The 21,939-nt window shown below is 63.4% G+C and overlaps 2 protein-coding genes across 2 annotated transcripts; one reads left to right on the top strand and one right to left on the bottom strand.

The window, feature by feature from the left end:
• Positions 1 to 871: 871 nt before the first annotated feature.
• PRSS56 (serine protease 56) lies at positions 872 to 7,248 on the bottom strand. The gene is made up of 17 exons (XM_064721295.1): positions 7,104 to 7,248; positions 6,205 to 6,366; positions 5,422 to 5,619; positions 4,862 to 4,915; positions 4,359 to 4,548; positions 4,152 to 4,260; positions 3,898 to 4,057; positions 3,621 to 3,763; positions 3,331 to 3,490; positions 3,058 to 3,246; positions 2,804 to 2,965; positions 2,596 to 2,659; positions 2,251 to 2,413; positions 1,684 to 1,837; positions 1,496 to 1,576; positions 1,156 to 1,262; positions 872 to 1,045 (listed from the first exon to the last, which is right to left on the bottom strand). Exons 1-17 carry the CDS (start codon positions 7,246 to 7,248, stop codon positions 872 to 874), a joined length of 2,415 nt encoding a protein of 804 aa, XP_064577365.1.
• Positions 7,249 to 9,597: 2,349 nt separating this feature from the next.
• Positions 9,598 to 21,095, top strand: SLC12A9 (solute carrier family 12 member 9). The gene is made up of 13 exons (XM_064721105.1): positions 9,598 to 9,854; positions 11,924 to 12,058; positions 12,231 to 12,368; positions 12,596 to 12,895; positions 13,112 to 13,219; positions 13,326 to 13,437; positions 13,533 to 13,690; positions 13,956 to 14,038; positions 14,363 to 14,487; positions 15,830 to 16,022; positions 16,185 to 16,359; positions 17,092 to 17,238; positions 17,690 to 21,095. Exons 1-13 carry the CDS (start codon positions 9,674 to 9,676, stop codon positions 18,523 to 18,525), a joined length of 2,691 nt encoding a protein of 896 aa, XP_064577175.1. The 5' UTR covers positions 9,598 to 9,673; the 3' UTR covers positions 18,526 to 21,095.
• The last annotated feature ends 844 nt before the right edge of the window (positions 21,096 to 21,939 follow it).

Here is a 21,939-nt window from a genome sequence, read left to right as displayed (position 1 = left end):
CCCCACGTGCAGGGAAGGGGAGATGGGCAGGCACAGCTGCCCCTGCTGGCCCCACTGTGTCACCCTGAGCCTGGGCACCGCAGCACAGGCACTGCTGGGCACGGGGGACAGCCATCCCTGCCCGGCTGCTCAGCAGTCCCAGTGATGCTGCTCGGAGTGGCAGGGTCCCCACAGCATGATCCACACTGATGCCCAAGCACAGGGCTGGCACCCACCACTGACCACTGACCCCGGGCGCACTCGGCCCCTGCATTGGGTGGTTTCATGTGGGTCCTGGAGGGTGTCACCAGGATGAGCACCAGTGCTGTGCTGTGGGTGCTGCAGGGACAGGAGGGTGTCTGACCCCTGGGGAAGGGGCTGGGGAGTCTCTGCCAGGGTGGGCACAACAGGAACCAAGGCTGGAGGCATCACTTCACGGTACAAGAGGGATAGGGAGGGGGATGCTATGGGATATCATAGCCCCCCTGAAAAGTGCCTCCACTGTCACCCAGTTCACCAGCACTGTCTGGCACAGCACTTGCTTCACATTCACCAGCTACTGAAAAATAGAGCCCTTCTTTATTGAAAAATAAAACTTCTCTGTACAAATAAATAACAGCTCAGATGCCTCTGGGGAAGATGGGGTGAGGGTGGGCTTGCCAAGGTGGGGGTTCCAGGGGAGAGGAGGACTGTGATTCCTGGCTGAGATGCTTCAGGTACCCGCCAGGGCCCCTTTGCCCTGGGGAAGTAAGGAAGTGCTGGTGGGAAGAGAGACTGAGGTACAACTGGGGAGAAAGGGGTGGAAGAGCCTAAGACTGGGAGTGGAGTGTGTTTGAAGGACACAAAGGACACCTGCCCCAGTGCCCTTTCCCCATGCCAGCACACTGCCCCTTTAGGTTTTCAGCGCTTCAAGTGCCAGAGCAACGAGGCCAGGCATACTACGGGCCAGTGTGTCACTGTCCAGCCCCACAAGGCCAGTGAAGGCCGTGGGGCGGCCCCCCACAGTGGCCCGAACCTGTGCCCGGTACAGTCCCTTGGTGTTTTTGGAGCCCAAGTCCACCAGGATCTGTGGGGAGACAACAGCACCATGAGGCCCAGGGGAGCCTGGGCAGAGCGGGACAGTGGCACTGCCTGGGGGGATGGCACTGCCTGGCTGCCAGGGTGTGTGGCACTCACCTCTTGGAAGGTCATGGCCAGCTGTGCCTCAGGCACGCGCAGCACCCAAGCGTACAGGTCCCGCACCGCGCCCACCCGCGCCGCCGACGCGTTGAGGCCAGGGCAGGCTGCACAGACATGGAGGGGACATCAGGGGTCAATGGTGGGGGCACCGTGCTGCTGCCCACCACAGGGAGGAGCACCCTTGCCCTGGGGACACCAGGGGAGCATGGGCAGAGGGGGGGAATATGGCAAGGACTGTCCTACTGAAATGGGACAGCCCTGAGACAGGGGCGCAAGGCTGGGCTTGTGACCGTTCCCATGGTGATACTTGCACCCCATAGTATCTGTGAGAGCTTACCTCTGCCCATGACTCCCTCCTCCTCCTCTTCCTCCTCCACCCTGGGCAGCTCTGTGGGCACCAGTTCCCGTTTCTCCCTCCCTGCCACCGAGAGAGGTGTAAAACGCCAGTGGGCACTGGCCGGGCACAGAGCCGGTGGGTGGATGGACACCCTGCTGCCCCATTGCTCCCAGTCCCTTCAGGCTCACGGGGTTCATGGCTTGGCACAGGGGTCCCTGCCAGCTCTCCAGATGCCCATTGTGGCTCCATGGCTTCCAGGGTGGTGCCAAGTTCCATCTCTGCCCGCAGCTGGGTGAGGAAGGCTCGTCCCTGTGCTACCATCTCCTCCACCACATCCTCACCCTGAAGAAGGGAAGAGTGGGACAGGATGGGTGATGGGACACCCACAGGGCACCCGTGGGCACAGCCACGTGCACGGGGGCAGAGTGCAGGGCATGGGTGTGCTGGTGTCAGACAGGGCACTGGTGACATGCAAGTGCTTTGTGGCTGTGTTGGGTCAGACCCTAAGCTGCAGGGCCAGAGCCATGGCTGGCTCTGCACTGGCTGGACTCGGAGCACTGGTTTATTTGAGGAGGGTGAGATGCCCATTCTCTGGTGGCAAAGTGAGAGATGCCACTTCTGCAGCTGCACAGAGAACAATGGACCCAAGGAATGCCAGGAGGGGGCACATGGGAACTGAAGGGGTTTGGTCCCTGGTGGCCCAGACACAAGAGGACTGGGGTCCCCCTGCCTGCAGGAAGTCCCTCCCCACATACCTGCAGGAAGAGCTGCATCTCCCCGGAGAGCTGCTCCCTGTCCCATGCTGTCACCAGGTGGCTGCCCCCTGCCGCAGTCCTCAGGGCCTCCACCCAGTCCTGCAGCTGGGGTCCCACTACCCCAAAAAGCTCTGCAAAGGGGGGCAGCCGCCTGCCCCCCCACCTGGAAGCACAATGGGGGGAGCTCAGACTGGGTGGGCAGTGCCACCCTCTGCACCCCACTTGGGCACCCTGGGGGAGTGCCCTCACAGCAGCAGGAACAGGATCCCAGGCTGTCCCCAAAATGCCATGTCAGTGCCCACCACCATCTCTTTAGCCCTCATCCCATGGCCCACCATGCCTCACCTGCTGAGGGGTCTCTGGGGTCCCACTGCTGTGGGGCTGGATTGGGTCCCTGCCACAGCCAGGCCTGTGGGAATGAGAAAAGGACAGGACAAAGGATAGAGGAGCCCTGTTGGGAAGCCAGGGCAGGCTGCTGGTGCTCCAGCCACCAGCACAGGGGAGACTGAGGGGACCCCAAGTGGGCATGGGGTGGTCCAGCCTGGGACAGTACCTGGGGCTTCCCTGCGGACACGGGGAGGGAAGAAGTGCCCGTAGATCTTGCCCAGGAGCTGGGGCAGAGTACGGGTGAGGAAGGAGAAGTCAAACTGGTTTCTGATGAAGTCCCCAGCCTGGTGCAAGAGATCCACCAAGGTCTGGGCATAGGAGTGCAGCTCTGTGGGTGTAGAGGGAGAGATGTGACCCTGGCCCCACACCAGAAATGCGGTCCCCCCCTACACCCTAGCCCTGGCACGACCCCCAGCTCACCACATCGCCTCGTCCTGGCATGGCAGGTCTCCTCGGCCAGACGGGCACAGGTGGCCTTGCCCTGAGGAGCCCGACAGGAGCCGGCGTAGAAGGCGCAGAGGCGGGCGCGCTCCGGGCGCTGCTGCTCGGGGGGCAGCTGCGCCGCGGCCAGCAGGTCGAAGCAGCTCGGCTCTCGGCTGCCAGGGGCAGCTGTGAGAGAACCGGCGCTGCCATGAGTGCTGAAAACACCCTGGGCATCTCCGAGCCCCCTGCGGTGCGGCCAGGAGCACTCACAGTCCATCTGCAGACTCAGCCAGTCCGTGAAGGCGGTGACACGCGTGTAGACTCCTGGTTTGCCCCGCTCGCCGCAGCCATCTCCCCACGAGGTGATGCCGTAGAGGACAAAGTGGTGAGAAGTCGGGTCCTCACATGCCAGAGGCCCCCCTGAATCACCCTGCGGGGGAAATGCCGGTGCACCGGGCTGGGCTGGGACCCCAGCCATACTGACGGGCTGTGTACGTGCCCAGCACTGTGTGAGGGATTTTTGAAGTGAGATGGTGTCAGTCCCTCAGGCACGGCGTTACCTGGCAGGAGTCGATGCCTCCAGACAAATAGCCAGCACAGAACATGGCACTGGTGAGAAGCTCCTTGCCCAGGGCACCTCGGCACGTCTCCTGGCTGAGCAGGGGCACCTGTGCCTCCATCACCACGTCGGCTGCTGGTCCCTCTGCCAGGCAAGGCACCCGTTACGGGGTGCTCTGTGTCCGGACATCTCCCTTTCACATCCCCCTGCCCTGCCTGGGTGCGCTGGGCTGGGCACCAGAGAGGGCACAGAGGGGAACACCCCACGGAGTCTCTTACCTTCATAGAGGGAGCCCCAGCCCGCGATGTAGCAGGGCGTGCCGGGGCTGGGCTCCTCGGAGCCGCTGGGAAGGCACACGGGGCTGACGGTGGGTGACGGCGCCAGCGGCACTGCCAGCTCCAGCAGCGCCAGGTCCCCGTGGAACGTCTTGGGGTTAAACTGGAAGGAGATGTGTCGATGTCGGTGTGGGGATGTCGGTGTGGGCCCCTGGGGCATGCACAGCGAGGTGGGGGTGGTGCCCACCTACACCGACCTTAGGGTGAGGCAGGATGCGCCGGACGGGCACTGCCCGCTTGCCCGCTCCCGGCTTGCCCAGCTCGTGGTCGCCCACCACCACTGTCCAGGCCAGCTCGTTCCGGTTCCTGGCGGGGTGGGGGGCAGCCGGTTACAGGGGTGATGGTGCCTCCCCGTGCCTGCCTCCGCAGGGCATCATCCCCACACTGTCGTGCCCGCACCGTACCCGCCAAAGCAGTGTGCCGCCGTAAGGACCCAGGAGCGCCCCACGAGCACCCCTCCGCACATCAGCTCCCCGTGCAGCCGCACCGACACCAGCCAGGGCCAGGCGCCCCGCGGGGCGGCGCTGCCCCCCATGATCCGGCCCCGGGGGGCTGTGCCGTTGGCTTGCGGGACCCCGCGCCGCCCGCAGCTCCCTGGGGGACAGAGTCGGGATGAGGGGAGCGTCCTGCTGGCCGGCTGCTGGACACCGCGTCTCCCAGGTGGGCTCGGGTGGCCGGGGACGGCCGCGGCAGGTGGAGGGGGTGGCGGGACATGAGGCGCGTCGGGCGCGCTGTCAAGCCTCATCGTGCTCACGGAGGCGAGCGGGCGGAGGGCCGGGGGCACCCCGCAGCCCGGCAGCTGCCGACGCTAACCTCTGCCCCCCGGCCCAGCAGGCAGCCGGGGGCCGGGGGCGCCCCCGGCGTGCTGGGGGAGCGGCGTGGGCACGGCGGGGCCGCCCCGGCTCACCTGGCATTGTCGCCTCCGCTGCTGCGTCAGGACTCGGGGCTGCGGCCACCGTCTCTGCAGGGACAGGCTGTCATGGCATGTGGGGACACTCTCCCCCGATGTCACCACCACAGCCCTGCTGTCCTAAAGCCGCTCCAGTTCCCTTCCGCACCCCCAGACCCCCATCAGCCAGAACAAACATCCCTGTACCACCCCAGGGAGTGCCCTGTATCACCCCCAGTGACTCAGTATCCCCATCTCTCCTTGCCCACTTCTCCCGCCGCTGATTGTTCATTGCCCCTCAGTGTCCCAGCCCAGCCCAATTTGCTCATCGCTCCAAATACCTCCATCCCCCAAATTTCCAATTTTCTTCCCAGATACATCTCCCAGCCTTCCATCCCACCAGAGATCCCTTATCATTCTATCATACCCCCACCTCCACCATCTCCCTGCTCCATCCCAACACCCTCTGTCACCCCAGCAACCCACATCCCTTCCAAGCATCCCCTGGGGATACCCCATTTGTTATTGTAGGGTCTCCCATGTCTGGGAGGAGCCGGGGGGTGCGGGTGCCCACTCACGGCACTCCTGGAGGCGGCGTTGGCAGAGCTGGGCGCTGAGCAGGGTGCAGGTGTGGGGGGCCCCCTCGGGGGGGCACAGGCGCTGGTAGGGGGCACAGGCCTGGCTCAGCGCCCGGTTGCGCTGGGGCAGCTCGGGCAGTGCCTGGGCATCCAGCAGGGCCTGGCAGCTGGGGGGCATGGCTGGGGGCACAGCTGGCGCTGCAAGGACAGCAGGGCTGTGGGCATCGCCGTGTCCTCCCTGTGCTCCTCTGCCCAGGCCACCCCCGTCTCTGCTTTGGGATGGGTGGGAAGGGAGCATGATAGGCTGTGGAGTCAGCATGTTTTGGTAGGGTCTTCTGGGTACTGGGGTACGTTTTTGGGGTGAATATCTGAAAAATTCACCAGAGATCAGGAGATGATTTGGATAGGGCTCCAGGTGATTGGGTAGGATCTGGATTCAATGGGAACTGCTTGGGCAGGGTCGTTAGCAGTTACGGATATATTTCAGGAGTCAAGGTGCTGTTTTGGTAAAAGCCTGTAAGTTAAGCCTGCAGGGGATGAGTGTGGTTTTGGGTAAGACCTTGGGGTATCATTTTGATAGGATTTCTAGTGGATGATGTAGGCATCCAAATATTTGGGTAGAGTCTCCAGGCATGGATGCAGGTTTTGGTAGGACCTTCTGTGCATGGACTGGTGTTTGGATAGGACCCCTGGTCTGCAATTGGCTGGGGATCCTGGCTCCTATTTGGGTAGGGTCTCCTGGGGACAGGGCAGGGCAGTGGGGGCAATGGGGTCATGACTCACGTGGGCAGCTGCCGGTGCTGTTGGCGCAGGGGGGGAAGAGGCAGGGGGCACAGAGCCCGCAGGCGCCGCGCTGCCGCTGCTGCTCGGACAGCGCCCGCTCCAGGGCCAGCAGGGCGCTCCTCAGGGCCGCCTCCAGCACCAGCGTCCCCCGGCTTGACAGCGCTGGTGGGTGCACACAGGGGGCTCAGACCCCCAGAGCCCCCACTGCTGCCCCCCACCCAGCCACGGGGTGTCCCCAGCCCGCCTGGCGCCTGCGCCCTGGTATTGCCACAGCAGGTGTCAGGCTGGGCATGGCCTGTCACCCTCTGCCTACAGTGACAGCCACCAGTGTCGCCTCTCTGCTGGAGCTGGCACACGCACGCCTGGGTGTTTGCCCAGGTCTCTGTGTTCCTGTTTTACATGGAGACAGGGTGTGAGCCCAGGCAGGTGTGCCCACGTGTACCTCTGTGCACACTTTTGAGTGCACACTTGTTGTACCAGGGTCCGTGCGCCCATGTCTGCATGTTCCTGCACGTGCCCATGTGTGTGCAGTCCTGTGCATGCCCTATGTGTGCTTGCCCCCGTGTGCCCCTATCTGTGACCACCTGTACCCATGCAGAGCCACCTTCCATGCCCAGGCAGATTGTGCCCTGGAAGTGGCACAGTGCTGGTGCTGCAGGGCATAAACCACAGCACTCCCTGCACCTCTCGTGTCCCCTAGTGCCACTGGCAGCACTTGGCACTCAGTCCAGGCAGCACAGACATGCCCCGGGTTTTAGGGGGTTTTGACAAGGACCTGGCCATTCTGCTTGTGCTGCCACCCTACCTGAGAGGGAACCCAAGGGTCCCATCTCTTACAGCCACCCCATCTGCAGCCAGACTCTCCCGCAAAGACACCCCCGTCCCCGTGCCCCACTGACCTTGCAGGATGCTGGCCGGCATGGGGTACAGCCTCTGGCCCACGGGAGCCCCCCCCACCAGCTGCAGCAGCGGCAGCAGAAGCACGGGGGGGACCAGCCGGACCCCGAGAAGACCGTCCTGTGTCCTCTTCCCTCTTTGCTCCATCCCCGGGCGGGCAAAGGGGGGCAGGCGGGGGGAACCCCCGAAATGCCCGAGGCAGGCAAGGAGGGATGGATATATACGGTGCCCCCCGGGCGGTGGGAGGAGAGAGGGGCCGGGGGAGCACAAACAGGCGAGTTCATTAATGTCGCGCCAAGATGCCAGCTCGGGGCGGGGGGCGCGGGGGGGGCGCAGCCGGGGCCTCAATGCCGCCTTTGTTCGACGAGGCCTCCGGGCGGGCAGCATCAGACGGGCGCTGCGCTCCGGCGCTGCCCGCGGCCCTTGATCATTTTCACGCCAAGCCCTGGCCGCGCCACCCTCCCTGCTGCGGGCCCCGGGCGGGTGGGAACGCACCGGCGGCTGCGGGCGCGGGGGGCCCGGGCTGGGCGTGGGAGCCCCGCCGGCGGTTTCAAAGGCGGCAGCGGGCCGGGAGCGGCCGAGCGCACCAGGCGGGGGAAGGGAAGGCGGGGGTGTCCGGAGCGGGGGTCGCCGCTCCCTGTGCCAGCCCAAGCCTGGCTGAACAGATCGCCCCGCCTAAGGGCGCTGCACCCCCGAGCTGAGCGGCGGCTGCCCCCGGGGATACCCCTCCGATGCCCCCGCCGCAGTATGCCCGGTCCTGTGCAGGGTGCAGGCAGAAAGACGTGCCCCGGCCGGGATAGGTGGGACCGTGTCAGCGGCTGTCCTTTTTGTTTGTTCTCTTTTTCAGCAGCGGGCCCGGGTTGGGGGCAGCTTTCGCCCCAGGGATGGGAAGGCTACACTCACCAGCCCAGCGGGACAGCCTGCTAAGTGCCCCCCGCTCGGCTGGTCACTGGCACCACATTTTGGGATGCCACTGCCTTGCCCCAGTTGCCCAGGAGGCCAGCCTCAGCTCCTTTGGTGAAAGTGCAGCTGCATCTCCATCACTTTGGGGTGCAACAGATACCCATGTCCCCACCTCTGTCCCTGTAAAAGGAACTGGGCTTTCTGGGTCCCATGTCCATTTGTGGGGTGCCCATCTTTGCTGGGGGCAGAGATGGGTGCCCGTGTCCAGAGATCTGTATTTGCTAGGGGTAGGGGGTGTCCGTGTCCTCACGTCCTCTGGAGAACAAGGGGTGCCCGCGCTCAAATTTCTGTATTCCATAGGGGTACCCATGCCCCGCTCGCTGCCCCCAGTAAGTGCAGCAGGTGCCCGTGTCCCCATCCCCATTTCGAGTCCTGCGGATGCTCGTCCCCATTAGGGGCAGGAGCGGCTCCGTGCCCGCGCTCCCCCTGGTCCTCCCGGCCGCAATGGTGCCAGCGGGGCGCGGACAATGCCGCTTCAGTGGCACATCAAAGGCACGGGCTGCCCGCGGCTGGCACGGCGACAGGCCCGCCGCAGATGAAAGCCCCGGCCGCGCGGGCTCCCACCTCGGCCGAGGGGGCACGCTGTGCCTCCGCCCCACGGGGGACGGCGGGGCCGAGTGGGGGACACAGCCCCGCGGCACACAGGGGCGCGCTCTGCCGCCCCGTCCCGGTGTCCCCGCACGGATCCCCCCACCAGCGACACGCGGGGGTCCAATCGATCTGCTGACCGCAATCGGCGCCCACGCGGGAACTTGAGGCCGGAGTGGTGCTCGCCCCCGGCCGCACCGTGCCCCCCGCTCCCGGTGCCGATGCCAACCCCATTAACCTAATTGGCGAGGCGCTCGGCCGCCCCGGGCGGCGGCGGCAGTGGGACCCCGGGGCCCGGGCAGATCCCAGCCCTGGCAGCGGGCAGGGGGGGACGGTGCCCCCGGGGCCCCAATTGTCCGGTAATTGGCGCGGGCAGCCGAGCCCGGCCGGCAGCGCCGCGGGGCGGGGGAGCGGACATGGGCGGGAGCTGTACCGGAGCTCCCGGCAGGGCCCGGGCTACATGAGCCGGTATCAGGTGTTGGCCACTGGGGGGTCGGGGGCAGGGGGCGCCTGGCGACCCAGGGGCGGGTTTTGGGGTGCGAGAGGAGTGGGGCGAGTTCGGAGGACGCGAGTGGGGGGACAGGGACCAGAGTGGGGAGACCCCGGAAGGGCCGAGGGTTGGGGGTGTAGAGTGACTCGGGCTGGGGAGGAAGTTACTGTGGGGGTGTTGGGGTGTGGCTTGGGGGGCGGTGGAGGGGACCACTACGGAAGAGCATTTTGGGACAGGGGACGGGTGACAAGAGCCGGGGGCTGTGGGCGGGGCCACTAAAGGGGCGTGGGCAGAGTGCAAGGTGGGGCGGGGCCTCAATGGTGGGCTAGCACGGGGCGGGGCCTATCAAGGGGCGCGGTCGGAGGCGTGGCCTGAGCGGCGGGTCGTGGGCGGGGCCGCGTGTGGGGCGGGGCCCGGCGGGTCGGGATCGGGTCGGCAGGCGGGGCTGCCGGAGTGGGGGCCGGGGCCGGGACCGGACGCTTTTCGGGATCGGCGGGGCCCGAGCCGCGCCGGGCCGGGCCGGGCCGGGCCATGGCGAGCTCGGAGCGGAGCGCGCTGCTCACGTACCGCCTGTGTGGCGGCTCGGCCGAGGAGGAGCGGGGCCGGGAGCGCGGCAGGGCCGCCGCCGCCCCCCGCAAGCTTCCCACATTCCTGGGCGTTGTGGTGCCCACGTTGCTCTCCATGTTCAGCGTCGTCCTCTTCCTGCGCCTCGGTGAGTGCCGCCGCCCCCGGGGCACCCCCCGCTCCCGGCCGCGGCCCGGGGACCCTCGAGAGTCACCAGCTCTGCCTGGTACCCCCAGCCCGGCCACCGTCTAATCTCGGGGCCCCCGCCTCTGGAGCCCCGAGCCACCCAGTCTGGGTGCCAGTGCCCTCCCAGTGCCCTCTCCTGGGCCTCCGTCTCTGCTGCAGTCCCAGTGCTCCCCTCCAATGCGTACCCCAGTGCCCACAGTTTGCGGTCCCCGTGCCTTTCCCCTGCCTGCTCAGTTCCAGACCGGGCTGGGGTCCCTGTGCTGTGTGTCCCCACCTGACCCCACTAGCCTAGGGGCTCGGGACAGGAACCTGCACTACAGGAACCCAATTAGGACCTTAGGGACCAGCGTAAGGGACCCTAGTTCAAAACCCTGATGTTCCGGGAGTAGAATCCTGTGTCTTCCCCTAAACGGGATTCCAGTGCCTTAATGTCCACCTGTCCCCTAGTGCTGGGATTCTGCTGCTTCCCAGGCATCCTGCAGGGGCAGGCTCCAGCACCCCAGTTCTCTCCCACATCCCATCCAGTGTCCCAAGGGCAGAACCCTGGTGTCCCCCAGCAAATTCTCAGCTTCCTCTGTGTGTGTGTGTAAAGGGCACACATTGTTTCCCAGTCTGCCCCCAGTTTGGTTATGAGTCTGTTACTGTGACCCCTGGGAGACGAAGGGGGCAGGATGGGCATGGGCTGGGGCAGCTGGCAGCCTTTTGGGGGGCCTGAAGGGGTGGGTGCCCCAGCATGGCCCGGGGCAGGCGGGGCGGGCAGTGTTTGCTCTGGTCCGGGAACGGGAAAAGCTTTTCCTCTTTCGCTTTCCGCCCACGGAAAGCCCAGGGCGGGAGTTGGCGGCGTGCCCGGGGGGCCCCGCCGGGCCATGGGGACTTTGAGACCATTCCCCTGTCTGGGAGGCCCCCAGGATGGGGGCACGGGCCATCGCCCCTGTCATCGTTCACCCCTTTCTCACTCCCCTGCCTGGGTACTTCGTGCAGGCTCTGCCTCCCCCAGCCCCACAGCGGGCACCGGCCTCTCCCTGCCTGACCTGGCCCCCGCCCGGGGCTGTTACCCCGGGCACCGCGGGGCTGTAGGGGACGTGCGGGTGGAGGGGAAGGAAAGCTGCCAGGAAAAGGAACTTTCCCACTCTGGGGAGCCAAGGCTCTCCCTGTCAGCTCCCTGCTTCCCCCACACCCTCACATGCTCCCCACATCTCCTGGGTTAGCAGCTCCTCCTGCTTAGGCCCGCGGTGCTTTTGGGGCATCCCTTTATTTCCACCACACCCCCACCCCCCTTACATGTGGCACTCGGATGCCCTCCGGCTCTCTGGGGACCGCAGCGGGTGCCCTCAAAGCCAGCGTGTCGCCCCGAAGGCTCCTTGCGGTGCCGGTGCCCCGGTCACCCCCCCTCGCCTCTCCCGCGGGCACATCCGCGGCCTGGCCTGTGGCTGAGATAGGGCAGCGCCCACAGCCGCGGGCGGCCCCTTCCTGCCCGCAGTGTCGCCAGCCGGGATCGCTCCACCGGGATCGCTCCGTCACCCCGGGCAGGGCCGGGGGGGCTCTGGGCCCCCTCTGCGGGAACACCCACCCGCCCCACTGGGAGCGGTGCCGTGGCTGGCAGGGACACCCGGACTGCTTCTACTTCCTGCTGTGCTGTAGGCAAGCGGGCAGCAATGGGATCCCTGTGGGGAGCTCCTGACTCCCCACTCTGAGGAACAAGGGTGGCAGCAGGACACGGGGGTCCGAGCAGCAGAGCCCCTTCCCTGTTTGGTTGGTTTTTGGGCACACCTGAACCAGACACGGGTGCAAAATGGAGATACCCTGAGAGAGGGAGACACTGGTGTGTGTTGCTGTGGGTGGGAGGTGGCAGCGTCCTCATCCTGGATGGAAGGGGGCTGGCAGGTCCTGGGGGAAGCTGTGGGCACCAGGATGGGAGTGGCCATGTTCCTCAGTTGGGTGAGGTCTGTGTGGTGGCAGTGCCAGGGACTCTGTCCTGCAGGTTGTCCATGCTCAGCTAATGGGCACACTGGCCTCTCTCATCCTTGGCAGGATTCGTGGTGGGTCACGCTGGGCTGTACCAGGCCCTGGCCATGTTCGCAGTGGCATATTTCATCATTGGCATGACGGTGCTGTCTGTGTGTGCCATTGCCACCAACGGGGCACTGGATGCTGGAGGAGCCTACTGTATCCTTTGCTGTGGGTGCTGCTGGGACAGTACATGTGGGACAAAGCTGAGTGACTACCCAGTGGCCTTGGGGTGCCATGCTGAGGCTGGGACCCTGTTGGCCTGGGAGAGAGGGGAGGGAGCATCTGATGGTGGTTTGTGCTGCTGACATCTTCCCTTGACACGAGCAAGATATGATCAGCCGTGCCTTGGGCCCGGAGTTTGGCGGCAGCATCGGGATCATGTTTTTTCTGGCCAATGTGTGTGGCAGTGCCCTCTATGTGCTGGGGCTGGTGGAGGCAGTTGTGGACAGCTTTGGGATCCAGCCTGGTGAGTACCACCCTGCGTGGTGGCAGGGGACAGCAGGTGTCCCTTACCCGAGCAGCCCTAGTGCTGTGCCAGGCATGCCAAGCACCATGCCCAGCAGAGCCGGCATGGCTCACCCAGCCCTCTGGCCAGTGAGTTGGTGCCCATCATGCCTGACACAATGCTAGTAGCTCTCAGCTCCCTGTGATGCCCCCTCTGAGCTTGGCTGATCCTGACTTGTCTCTGTGCAGGGCAAGAAGCGGGCACAGGTGTCCACGTCCTGCCCCAGAGCTACTGGTTCGAGCTGCTCTACGGCACCGTGCTGCTGGCACTCTGCCTTCTCGTGTGCCTCGTGGGTGCCTCCATCTATGCCAAGGCCACCTTCCTCATCTTCCTCATTGTTGCAGCTGTCTTGGGCACCATCCTTGTCAGCTTCTTCGCCACACGGCCCCTGAAGGTGCCCATCCGCCTGCCCGATGGCAATGGCACTGAGACTGATAACGGCTCCTTCACCGGCTTCTCCCTCAGCACCCTGCGAGACAACCTGGGCGGTGAGGAGAGGCTTCTCCCACCTGCCTGCCTTGCCCACTGGCACTGCCACATCACATGGGGCTTGCTCGAGGGTGGGGGCAGCTGGTGGGCACAAAGCAGGTGCTGTGGGGTGGTGTCTCTTGGAGGTTATGTGTGGGGACATGGAGGAGTGGGCCTGTGGCGGGGCTGTGCCACCCTGGACAGCCTGTCACAGCTTCTGTCTGTGTGTCTTGCAGGTAAGTATGATGTGGACTACACCACCGGGCAGATGATGAGCTTCAGCTCCGTGTTTGCAGTGATGTTCAACGGCTGCACTGGCATCATGGCAGGCTCCAACATGTCAGGTATGGACAGGAGGTGCCTGGCAGGGTGGCATGAGGAACAGGAACTGGTAGAGATGAGGGGTGTGCTGTGCCTGTGGGCACTAATGCTGCCTGCTCCTGCCCACAGGGGACCTGAAGCGCCCGAGCTATTCCATCCCACGGGGCACCATCTCTGCTGTGCTCTTCACCTACCTCGTCTACAACCTGCTGGCTTTCCTCATGTGTGCCACCTGCAACAGGTATGGCCACCTCTCCGCATGCCAGGGTGTGCCTGGTGCCAGGGCAGGCTTGCCTGGGCTGAGGCAGATGCCAATGTGTGTGTGTCCCTCTCCAGGACCCTCTTGCAGAAAGACTATGGCTTCTTGCGTGACATCAGTATCTTCCCACCGCTGGTCACTGTGGGCATCTATGCTGCCACTCTCTCTGCAGCCATGAGCAACCTCATCGGGGCATCCCGCATCCTGTACGCCCTGGCCCGGGACGATCTCTTTGGTGAGTGCCCAGAATGCCCTGGCACTCGTTGGAGCCCCCTCAGCAGGTTGTCCCTGCTAGGGAGCAGCCCTGACAGCAGGGAACTCCCTTCTTGGTGTGGAGGTGATGGTTTGTGGGCTGGTGTGTGCCCATTTGGGTCACCTGCATGTCCTGGAATTTGCCCCCGCCCCAGCACTCAGGGTGGGGATGGGACTCCTGGCTGGTGGTTGGACCTGTGGCTGCCTACTGGGGTGTCCCAGCCCAGCCTCCCTGCTCTGCCTTACAGGCCAGGCACTGGCACTGGCCAAGAAGACATCTGCCAGTGGGAACCCAGTGATGGCAGTGATCCTCTCCTGGCTGGTGGTGCAGGTGAGTTTGTCAGCCATGCTTCTTTCCTGGCCTCACTGGGTGAAGGTTGGTTGTCACCTGGGCTGGGTGTTGTGGAGCCTGGCATGTCCCCCTGCCCTGTGGAATTCCTCTCCCAGCCCCCCTGTCCTACTGAAGTTGTGTCCTTCCCTCCCTGAGGCAGGAGGTATCCCATAAATTTAGGATAAATCACCAAAAGGGAAAGGGATTCCTTTCTGTACCCTTGCCCATCATACTCCTGAGATACACCCCAAGTGGACAGGGGTGGCTTGGGCACATGCCTGATGTGCCATCCCAGGGTATGCATTCACCCTGTGCTCTCTGCAGCTTGTGCTCTTTTCTGGGAAGCTCAACACCATCGCAAGTGTCGTGACAATCTTCTTCCTCCTGGTTTATGCCACTGTCAACCTGGCCTGCCTGGCACTGGAATGGGCCTCGGCCCCCAACTTCAGGTACCCACTGCCACAGGGTAGAGAGCCTGTGCTGAAATGTTTGGCAGGCACCCATCCCTCCATTCTTCTGTCTGTGTTTCCCCTGCCCCCCCTGTGCCTCAGGTTTATGATGAGATGGTGGGCAGAGATGCTGAACTCCCCTCTCCTGGGCATTAGAGGGACAAAGATACCCCTATCCCTGGGGAGAGAGAAGGGGACAGGTCCAGGAATGGCACTGGCTTGGCATGGTTCTCATGCACTGGCACTGCTTTGCTGAGTGGATAGGGATAAATCCAGCACCATGGGTACCACCCGCCCCCTCCCCTCAGGCTTCCAGAGGTAATTTATAGCCTGGGCCCGGCCGGCATCCCCCGGGCAGTTTGCCAAGCAGTGATGGAGCCCACTTTCCATTAGCGCTAATTAAACTAACGGAGAAGGGGGAGGGAGGAAGGAGGATTCTGGGTGGGAGGAGGAGAAAATATCTTCCAGGAAGAAGGAGTATGTGTAGCAGGCAGGCCCAGCCAGTGGTACAAGGTGTGGGGTACCTTGGTGTGAGGCTGGGCTTGCAGGGCTGCCCAAATCTGGGGTGTAGGGAATGGCTGGGGGAGCCTGATCTCCCTCCTGGGTGATGCCCAGTGCCCTCAGTGTAGGCTGCTGACTCCACAGCAGGGAGAGTCCCCCAGGTGGGCAGAGGTGTTGCACAAGTAGGGCTGGGTGGCACTGCCTGGGAGTCCCCCAGAGGCCCCATTCCCAAAGGAGATCTGATGCCTGTGCCGGGCTGTGGCTTGGCCCCCATCTGCCCTGCCCAGCTGCTTCCTTGACTTGGCATGGAATGGGGCAGGATCAGTGCCTGGGGGGAGCCTGCTGGGACGGGTAGCAACAGGCCCCTCACCCACCCCACATCTGGTGCCTCCCCCCTCCCCTCACTGAGGTCTGCATCAAGCACAGCGGAAAAGGATTTTAATTACCTTTCAGGAAAAACAGCAATTAGAGAAAATAACAGCTTCTCGCCTCCCCGCCTCTGCCTCCCTGCACCAGAATGAGCGGGCACCATGGCTGGCAGTGCTGCCATGCACTGCCCATTACTACCTGGGTGTTCCAGGACAGTGCCAGTCCCATGGCCATCATTGCCCTGTCTGCCCAGGGCTGGCAGCAACAGGCTGCCCACTGCCCTGGGAGATACTATCTCCCCCCCATAACTTCTCCTTCAGGCGCATGAGGTGCCCAGCGTGCCCTGGGCTGGCACAGCGGAATCACTGGGGGTGGGTGGTGCAGCCCTTTGGCACAGCTGCCCTTGCTGTGCCCTCCCCACAGGCAGCATGGGCACCACATGATAGCAGGTGTCCCCTCCTCCCTGCTGCAGGCCCACTTTCCGGTACTTCAGCTGGCACACGTGCCTGCTGGGCATCTCAGGCTGCTGCGTCATGATGTTCCTCATCAGCCCTGTGTCGGCCTCAGCGAGCCTGGGCTTCCTCCTCCTCCTCCTCCTTGCCCTTCACTACCTCTCACCCAGCAGCACCTGGGGCTACATCAGCCAGGCCCTCATCTTTCATCAGGTAAGTGCAGTCCTCTTGTTGTCCCCTTGGAGTGGAATGCTGGTGTTTCTGTGGCAGCTCAGCTGTGTCCTGGGCAGCATGTCCTCAGGACTGGCATCCCCAGGGGGTGGACTGGTGAAACAAAAAGGCTCCCTCACCTGTTTCCCTCCTTCCGTCCTGCAGGTGCGGAAATACCTGCTGATGCTGGATGTGCGGAAGGACCACGTCAAGTTCTGGCGCCCGCAGATGCTGCTGATGGTGCAGAACCCGCGAGGCAGCGCCCGCCTCATCGACTTTGTCAATGACCTCAAGAAGAGCGGCCTCTACGTCCTGGGCCATGTGGAGCTGCAGGACTTGGGTGAGGATCTGCACTGTCTCCTGTTCTAAAGATGGCCTCTGCACTTTGCTGTGGTGCCAGAGGGCTCCTGGGCTTCTTGGGTTGACCCTGCTGACCAGTTGATGGCTGAGGAATGTCAGTGTTTTGGGCACATGTGTGGCACGTTGGGCTTGGCTGCTCTGGGGACATCATGAGTTGTGTCTGTCCCATGCCTCCTGTGCACACACACTTACACATGCGTGTGCATGAGTGTCCATCCCTACATGTGCACGTGGAGCTCCTGCATGTGTCGGTGTTGGCACGAGGCATGTGCCAGCCAGGTTAGCACCTGTACACACCCAGCACACACGTGGGCACACGCTTAGCACAGCCTTGCGCATGTGTGTACCTGTGTTCATCCTCACCTCACGCCTGCTGCTATGTGTCCAGGTGCCTTGGGGGTGTTTGCACTCTCATGTGTGTTGATTTGCACACATGTGCTCTCCCTGGCACATTGACATGGCTGATGCACAGGCTCTGTTCCCCCTTCCCTGCTGTTGCTGTGGTGACTAATGGCCTGAAACTGGGGAGTGAGGAAGGGACTGCCTGGGTTTTCTTATACATTTATGTACAATTTTGTATCTCTCTCTATAAGCACCTGTCCATCTCACACGTGCTGGGGTGGGCACAGGGTTTTGCAGCAGGGGTGGACACCAGGCTTAGCCCCAGTATGGGATATCCGTCCCACTGATGCTGGTTTTGTCCCCCACCCAGACATGCTGCCCTCAGATCCACTGCAGCCCCAGCAGGACTCGTGGCTCAGCTTGGTGGACAAACTGAATGTCAAGGCCTTTGTCAGCCTCACCCTTGCACCCTCAGTGCGGCACGGTGTCCGGCAGCTCCTCTTCACCTCTGGCCTTGGTAAGTGGTGCCTGGTCTGGACATGGGTGAGGGTCCATCCTGCTGTCCCTGTAGGTTGAGAAGTGCCAAGGAGTTTGGAGGCACCTGGATGGTCGATGCCAGAGCCAAATTTGCCCTTGGAAGCATCTGGGGTCAACTGTAGGCTTTTTGCGGTTTGGAAGCATCACTGTTGGCAATGTTGAGGGGCTTGAAGACACCTGGATGAGATATGCCAAGGGGTTTGGAAGCACTCAGTGTGGGCAGTCCCAAAGCCAAGTGGAAGAGTTATTGAGTGGGCAGTGCAAAATGGAGTCAGGTCTTGGAGCTATCTAGGTTTGATCCTGAGGGGTCTGAAATTGTCAGGGTGAGCAATGCCAAAGTCAAGCTGTGGCTTGTTGACACCTGCAGTGCCAGGAAGGCGGCTGGAGCCCTCTGCCTCTGCTCAGCCGGGCTGGCACGGTCTCTCTGGCAGGTGGGATGCGCCCCAACACCCTGGTGCTGGGTTTCTACGACGACGAGGCACCGCAGGACGGTCTGGCCCGGCACCCCGCCTTCACCAGCGCCCGTGAGGAGGTTCCCCTGGGCTTCCCCCCGCTGCGGGCAGCCACCACTCCCAAGCTGCTGTCAGCCCGGGAGTACGTGGGCATTGTGGCTGATGCCCTGAAGATGCTTCGCAATGTCCTGCTGGCCCGGCAGCTGGAGAGCCTGGACAAGGCTTGGGAGCTACGGCGGGCCGCCAGCCCCCCGCCCACCATCCACGTGTGGCCCGTCAACCTGCTGCGGCCCGACAGCGCCCGCTACGCCGACACCTGCAGCCTGTTCCTGCTGCAGATGGCCTGCGTCCTCAACATGGCACGGGCCTGGCGCCGGGCCCGCCTGCGCCTCTTCCTCTGCGTTGAGGCGGGCACCATGCCCCATGCCAAGGAGGAGAAGCTGCGCCAGCTCCTCAAGGACCTGCGCATCCAGGCCCAGATCCAGCTGGTGCCCTGGGATGCCATCACCCGCCTGCACTGGCAAACCTGCCAGGGACCATCAGGAGGGCCAGCGGAGGAGGAGGAAGAGGAGGAAGGGGTTGTGAACTTCCCAACCAACACCACCCAAGTGTCAGACGAGTACGTGCGTGCCGCCAACAAACTGGTCCTGGAGCAGAGCCCCGCGCCGGCCGTGCGCTTCCTGTACTTGCCGCGGCCGCCGGCCGACACCAGCCTCTACCCGCTCTACCTGCACCAGCTGGAGCTGCTCACCCGCGGGCTGGGCCCCACCGTGCTGGTGCACGGGGTGAGTGCCGTCACCAGCACCCAGCTCTAGGTGACCCCCAGGTCCCCCTCGGCACCCTGCACACTCCTTTGCCCAGTGCCTTTAGCTGCCTGAGCCTGAGGATGGCCCTAGTGTCTCCATCCTGGTGGGCAAAGAGGGTACCCCACAGTGAGAGGTGGGTGCAGGGAGGGGGTTTGATTTTTGGGGATGTCTCCTGCAGAGGATTAAAGCTGCCCTGGCAGGATCCCAGCACAGCTCTGGGGCTGGATGGGCAGCACGGTGCATTCACGGTGCCTTTTCTTTGGAGTAGGGCATAGCAGGGTCCTGGGGGGGGCAAGCACTGGGTGCCCCAGTTATCTGCTGGGAGCCCCTTAGCTGCACCCTGCAACCCCCTCTGTAGTTCCTCCCCTGCCGCAGCCCCCGTCCTCTCCTCCGCCAGCTCCTCCGGGCACCCAGCCAGCAGCGGGGATTGATTAAAGGCAGCCTCGACCTTGGTGCCCCAGCTCCCCGCCATCCTCCTGCCTTTCATTAGGAAAAATTAAATGGGAAAGGGTGGGGGAGGGGAGCCTGGAGGCCTGGGCTCCCTTTGTGAGGCTGGGTGGGTGGGGAAGCAATCGGGTGCTGGCCCTAATGGCTGCAGTGTATGGCACCTTGGATCTTGCTCCGTACCCCCAGTGCTGTTAGATGGGGGCTATCCAGATGCTTCAATCTGTAGTCCCCCCCATCCCCATGGCTGCTGATCCCCTGGTGCTGGCAGAAAATGGGGAAATTATTTGTAGTGGAGTCCTTACCCACACACCTGGGTCTCCTGACCTGTTTTTTGGGGCATTTTTATTTCCCCACACACATCATGACCTGCAGGGGGAAGCTGGCCTTGCCCCCTGCCCTCCCTTATTGATTAGAGGAGGGCAGGAAATTGCCTGGGTGCTGCACGATAAATCCATCGGGTGCCTGGCGGGTGGGCAGTGTGCCCAGTGCTGCCTGATGAATTGCTTCCTATTAGCCCCAGCACGGGGGGCTGCTCCCTGCCAGGCTGGGCTCCAGCAGGGGTGACAAGTGTGGCACTGCTGCCTGTGCCTGCTCTCACCAAACTTGGCACTGCTGGCTGGCAGCTCTGGTCAGGCAGAGGGCTGGCAAAACCCAGGTGGTTTGGTGCAGCTGGGAGAAAAAATGGTGGAGACCCACATTTTGCAGTGGATTGTGCCCTGGCTGGGGAGGAGGGGGCTGGGGCTGGCTTTGCTCGCTCCTGCAGGAGCTGGGTGCCCTGGGGCGAGCACCACGCGTCCCACGGGATTTATTTACAAACAGTCGGAAGCTGGCACAGGGCAGCCTGGCACCAGCGGGACCGGAGGCCTATAATGTTAATTATCACCACGTAATTAAAAGCCCATAAAAAGCCTCACACTTCATTAAATTAAAGCTTCCCCTCACTGTGCCCATGGGCTCCAGCAGAGTTAACCTTGGCCATGCCAGGCACCAGCACCTCTGCAGGCAGGGTCCTGGGGCTAGGGGTGCATGGGAGCCCAGGCTCAGGACCGTGCAGCCCCACAGCATTGCAGGGGGTGCAGCATTGCCCATGCATGAGCACTCTGCAACACCCTTCGTGTCACACCTGAGCCACTGTGCCTGGGCACATCCAGGGCTGCTGTCCCAGTCAGAGATGCCCACGCAGGGACATGGACATGTGTGCCCATGGCACCGCTGCAGACACACTGTCACACACCCCGTGGCCCGGGCAGGAGCTGACACGGGCACGCACAGGCACAGCCAGGTGTGTCCGTGCAGCATCATGGCCGCTGCAGAGGCAGCACCACGCGCCCGCGCCGTGGCTCCGGCAAACCAGCTCCGGCACGCACCGCCCACGCGGCACACACCTACACAAACAGCAGCTTTCCTCTTTCCCAACAGCCAGAGGTGCAGACAAACAGCCACACTCACACCCCTGCATCTCCTCCAGACTCCCACCCATTGCTGTCTGTGCCCAGAGGGGATTTGCTGTGCAGAGAGCACCCATCTGTGCCTGCCCCCTCTGTGCCTTGATTTCCCTGAGCGCTCGGCTGTGCTGGGGTAGAGCCCAGTGAATGGGAACCCCCAAACCCTCCTGGTGCTCTGCATCAGGGGTGCTATGCCAAGGTCTGGGGAGGGATACAAAGTGGGGAGGGGGCCTACCAGCACACAAGCAGGGAGGTGTGTGTGTATGTGTGTAGATGTTCAGGCAGGGATATGCATAAACGAGGAGAGTGTGTGTGCGTGTGCACATGGGAGGGGTGCTGTGCTGGGGGCTGTACACGTGCACAAGGGCTGTCTGTATGTGCACACACGTTGGTGTGGGTGTATGTACCCACCCCTAGGTGTGACACCCTGATGTGCACACAGGGCTCCAGGAAGGGGGAGCCGGGGGGGCACGCACCCTTGCGCACTCGGGGTGTGCAAACTGACACATGCATCTGCCCAGAACCCCAGGACTCTGCTGCCAAGTGGGGCCGTGGGCAGGGGGCTCCGGGGGTGGGTGCCCATGGCCCGGCCCTGCGGGGGTGGGCAGCCAACAGGGCCTCGGCTATTTCTTGGAAATTTTGCAGCATTCATTTCAGTGCAAATAAAAGCTGTCATTGCCGGAGAAATGATACTGATCGGGGTCTGAAAAGACAGCAAATTACCCGCCTGAAAATGCACCGCTGGAAAAAAATGCATATTAAACACACAAAAAGGCACTTTGCCATCAGCCGCGCTTCCCCCGCCGCTCCAGAATAACCACACTTTACATAATTCTCCCTCTCCACCTCCGAATTAATTTCGCAGACAGAGGCAGAGGCAACCCTCTGACAATAGCGGAGGGGAGACGCGGCGGCTGCGGGGGGAGTGGGGCTGGGGGGTGCCGTGCTCTGAGCTGGGGGCACGGCACTAAAGGGGTGCCAGGTTTGGAGCTGGGGGAACAGAGGGGTTTTGGGGAGGAAGGGGACAATGGCGACGACTGAGGGGTTTGGGAAAGGTGAGTCCACGGGTGAGGGTTGTGGGTAATGGGTGGATGCACCCAGCTGTGGGGCGGAGCACTCTCCTACTCCCGCCTTGGGTGCTGCATGGGCCTCCTTGGGGTGGGACTTGTGGGGTGATGCCCACCCCAAACAGGCAAGTCTTGGGCCAGGTGATTCCTATAAGGGACAGCCCCTCACTGGTGCAAACCTCCGCCAGCATGTGAGTGCACCAAAATGCCGTGTTGCCCACCTAGGCTGACACTCCCAAACTAGCAGCCCTCTAAGAAACCCCCGGGAACCTGCCCTGCTTTATTGGGCGTGAAGGCACCATCCCTGCGCCCCAGCGCTGCCGAGGGAGCACAGCGGGGCTCTGGAGGTGATGGTGGGGGGGTTCCTCTGGCTGGGTGCTCAGCGCTGAGGGGCTGACAGAGGTGAGAGCGGATGGCGGAGGTTGGCACCGCGCTGCTTTGCATTTTCAATGACAGACCCATGC

Source organism: Zonotrichia leucophrys, chromosome 9 (assembly GCF_028769735.1).
Source record: "Zonotrichia leucophrys gambelii isolate GWCS_2022_RI chromosome 9, RI_Zleu_2.0, whole genome shotgun sequence".
Classification (NCBI taxonomy): domain Eukaryota; kingdom Metazoa; phylum Chordata; class Aves; order Passeriformes; family Passerellidae; genus Zonotrichia; species Zonotrichia leucophrys.
This window is presented reverse-complemented; position numbering and strand designations above follow the sequence as displayed.

Bases quoted from the DNA above. Each gene is read 5' to 3' on its own strand.
- SLC12A9 (XM_064721105.1), top strand. From the start codon at position 9,674: ATGGCGAGCTCGGAGCGGAGCGCGCTGCTCACGTACCGCCTGTGTGGC. The intron at 9,855-11,923 runs GTGAGTGCCGCC...CATCCTTGGCAG, and splicing joins CGTCCTCTTCCTGCGCCTCG to GATTCGTGGTGGGTCACGCT. The intron at 14,039-14,362 runs GTGAGTTTGTCA...TGCTCTCTGCAG, and splicing joins TCTCCTGGCTGGTGGTGCAG to CTTGTGCTCTTTTCTGGGAA.
- PRSS56 (XM_064721295.1), bottom strand. From the start codon at position 7,248: ATGGAGCAAAGAGGGAAGAGGACACAGGACGGTCTTCTCGGGGTCCGG. The intron at 2,660-2,803 runs GTACTGTCCCAG...TCATTCCCACAG, and splicing joins TGTCCGCAGGGAAGCCCCAG to GCCTGGCTGTGGCAGGGACC. The intron at 1,263-1,495 runs GTAAGCTCTCAC...ATGTCTGTGCAG, and splicing joins GGAGGGAGTCATGGGCAGAG to CCTGCCCTGGCCTCAACGCG.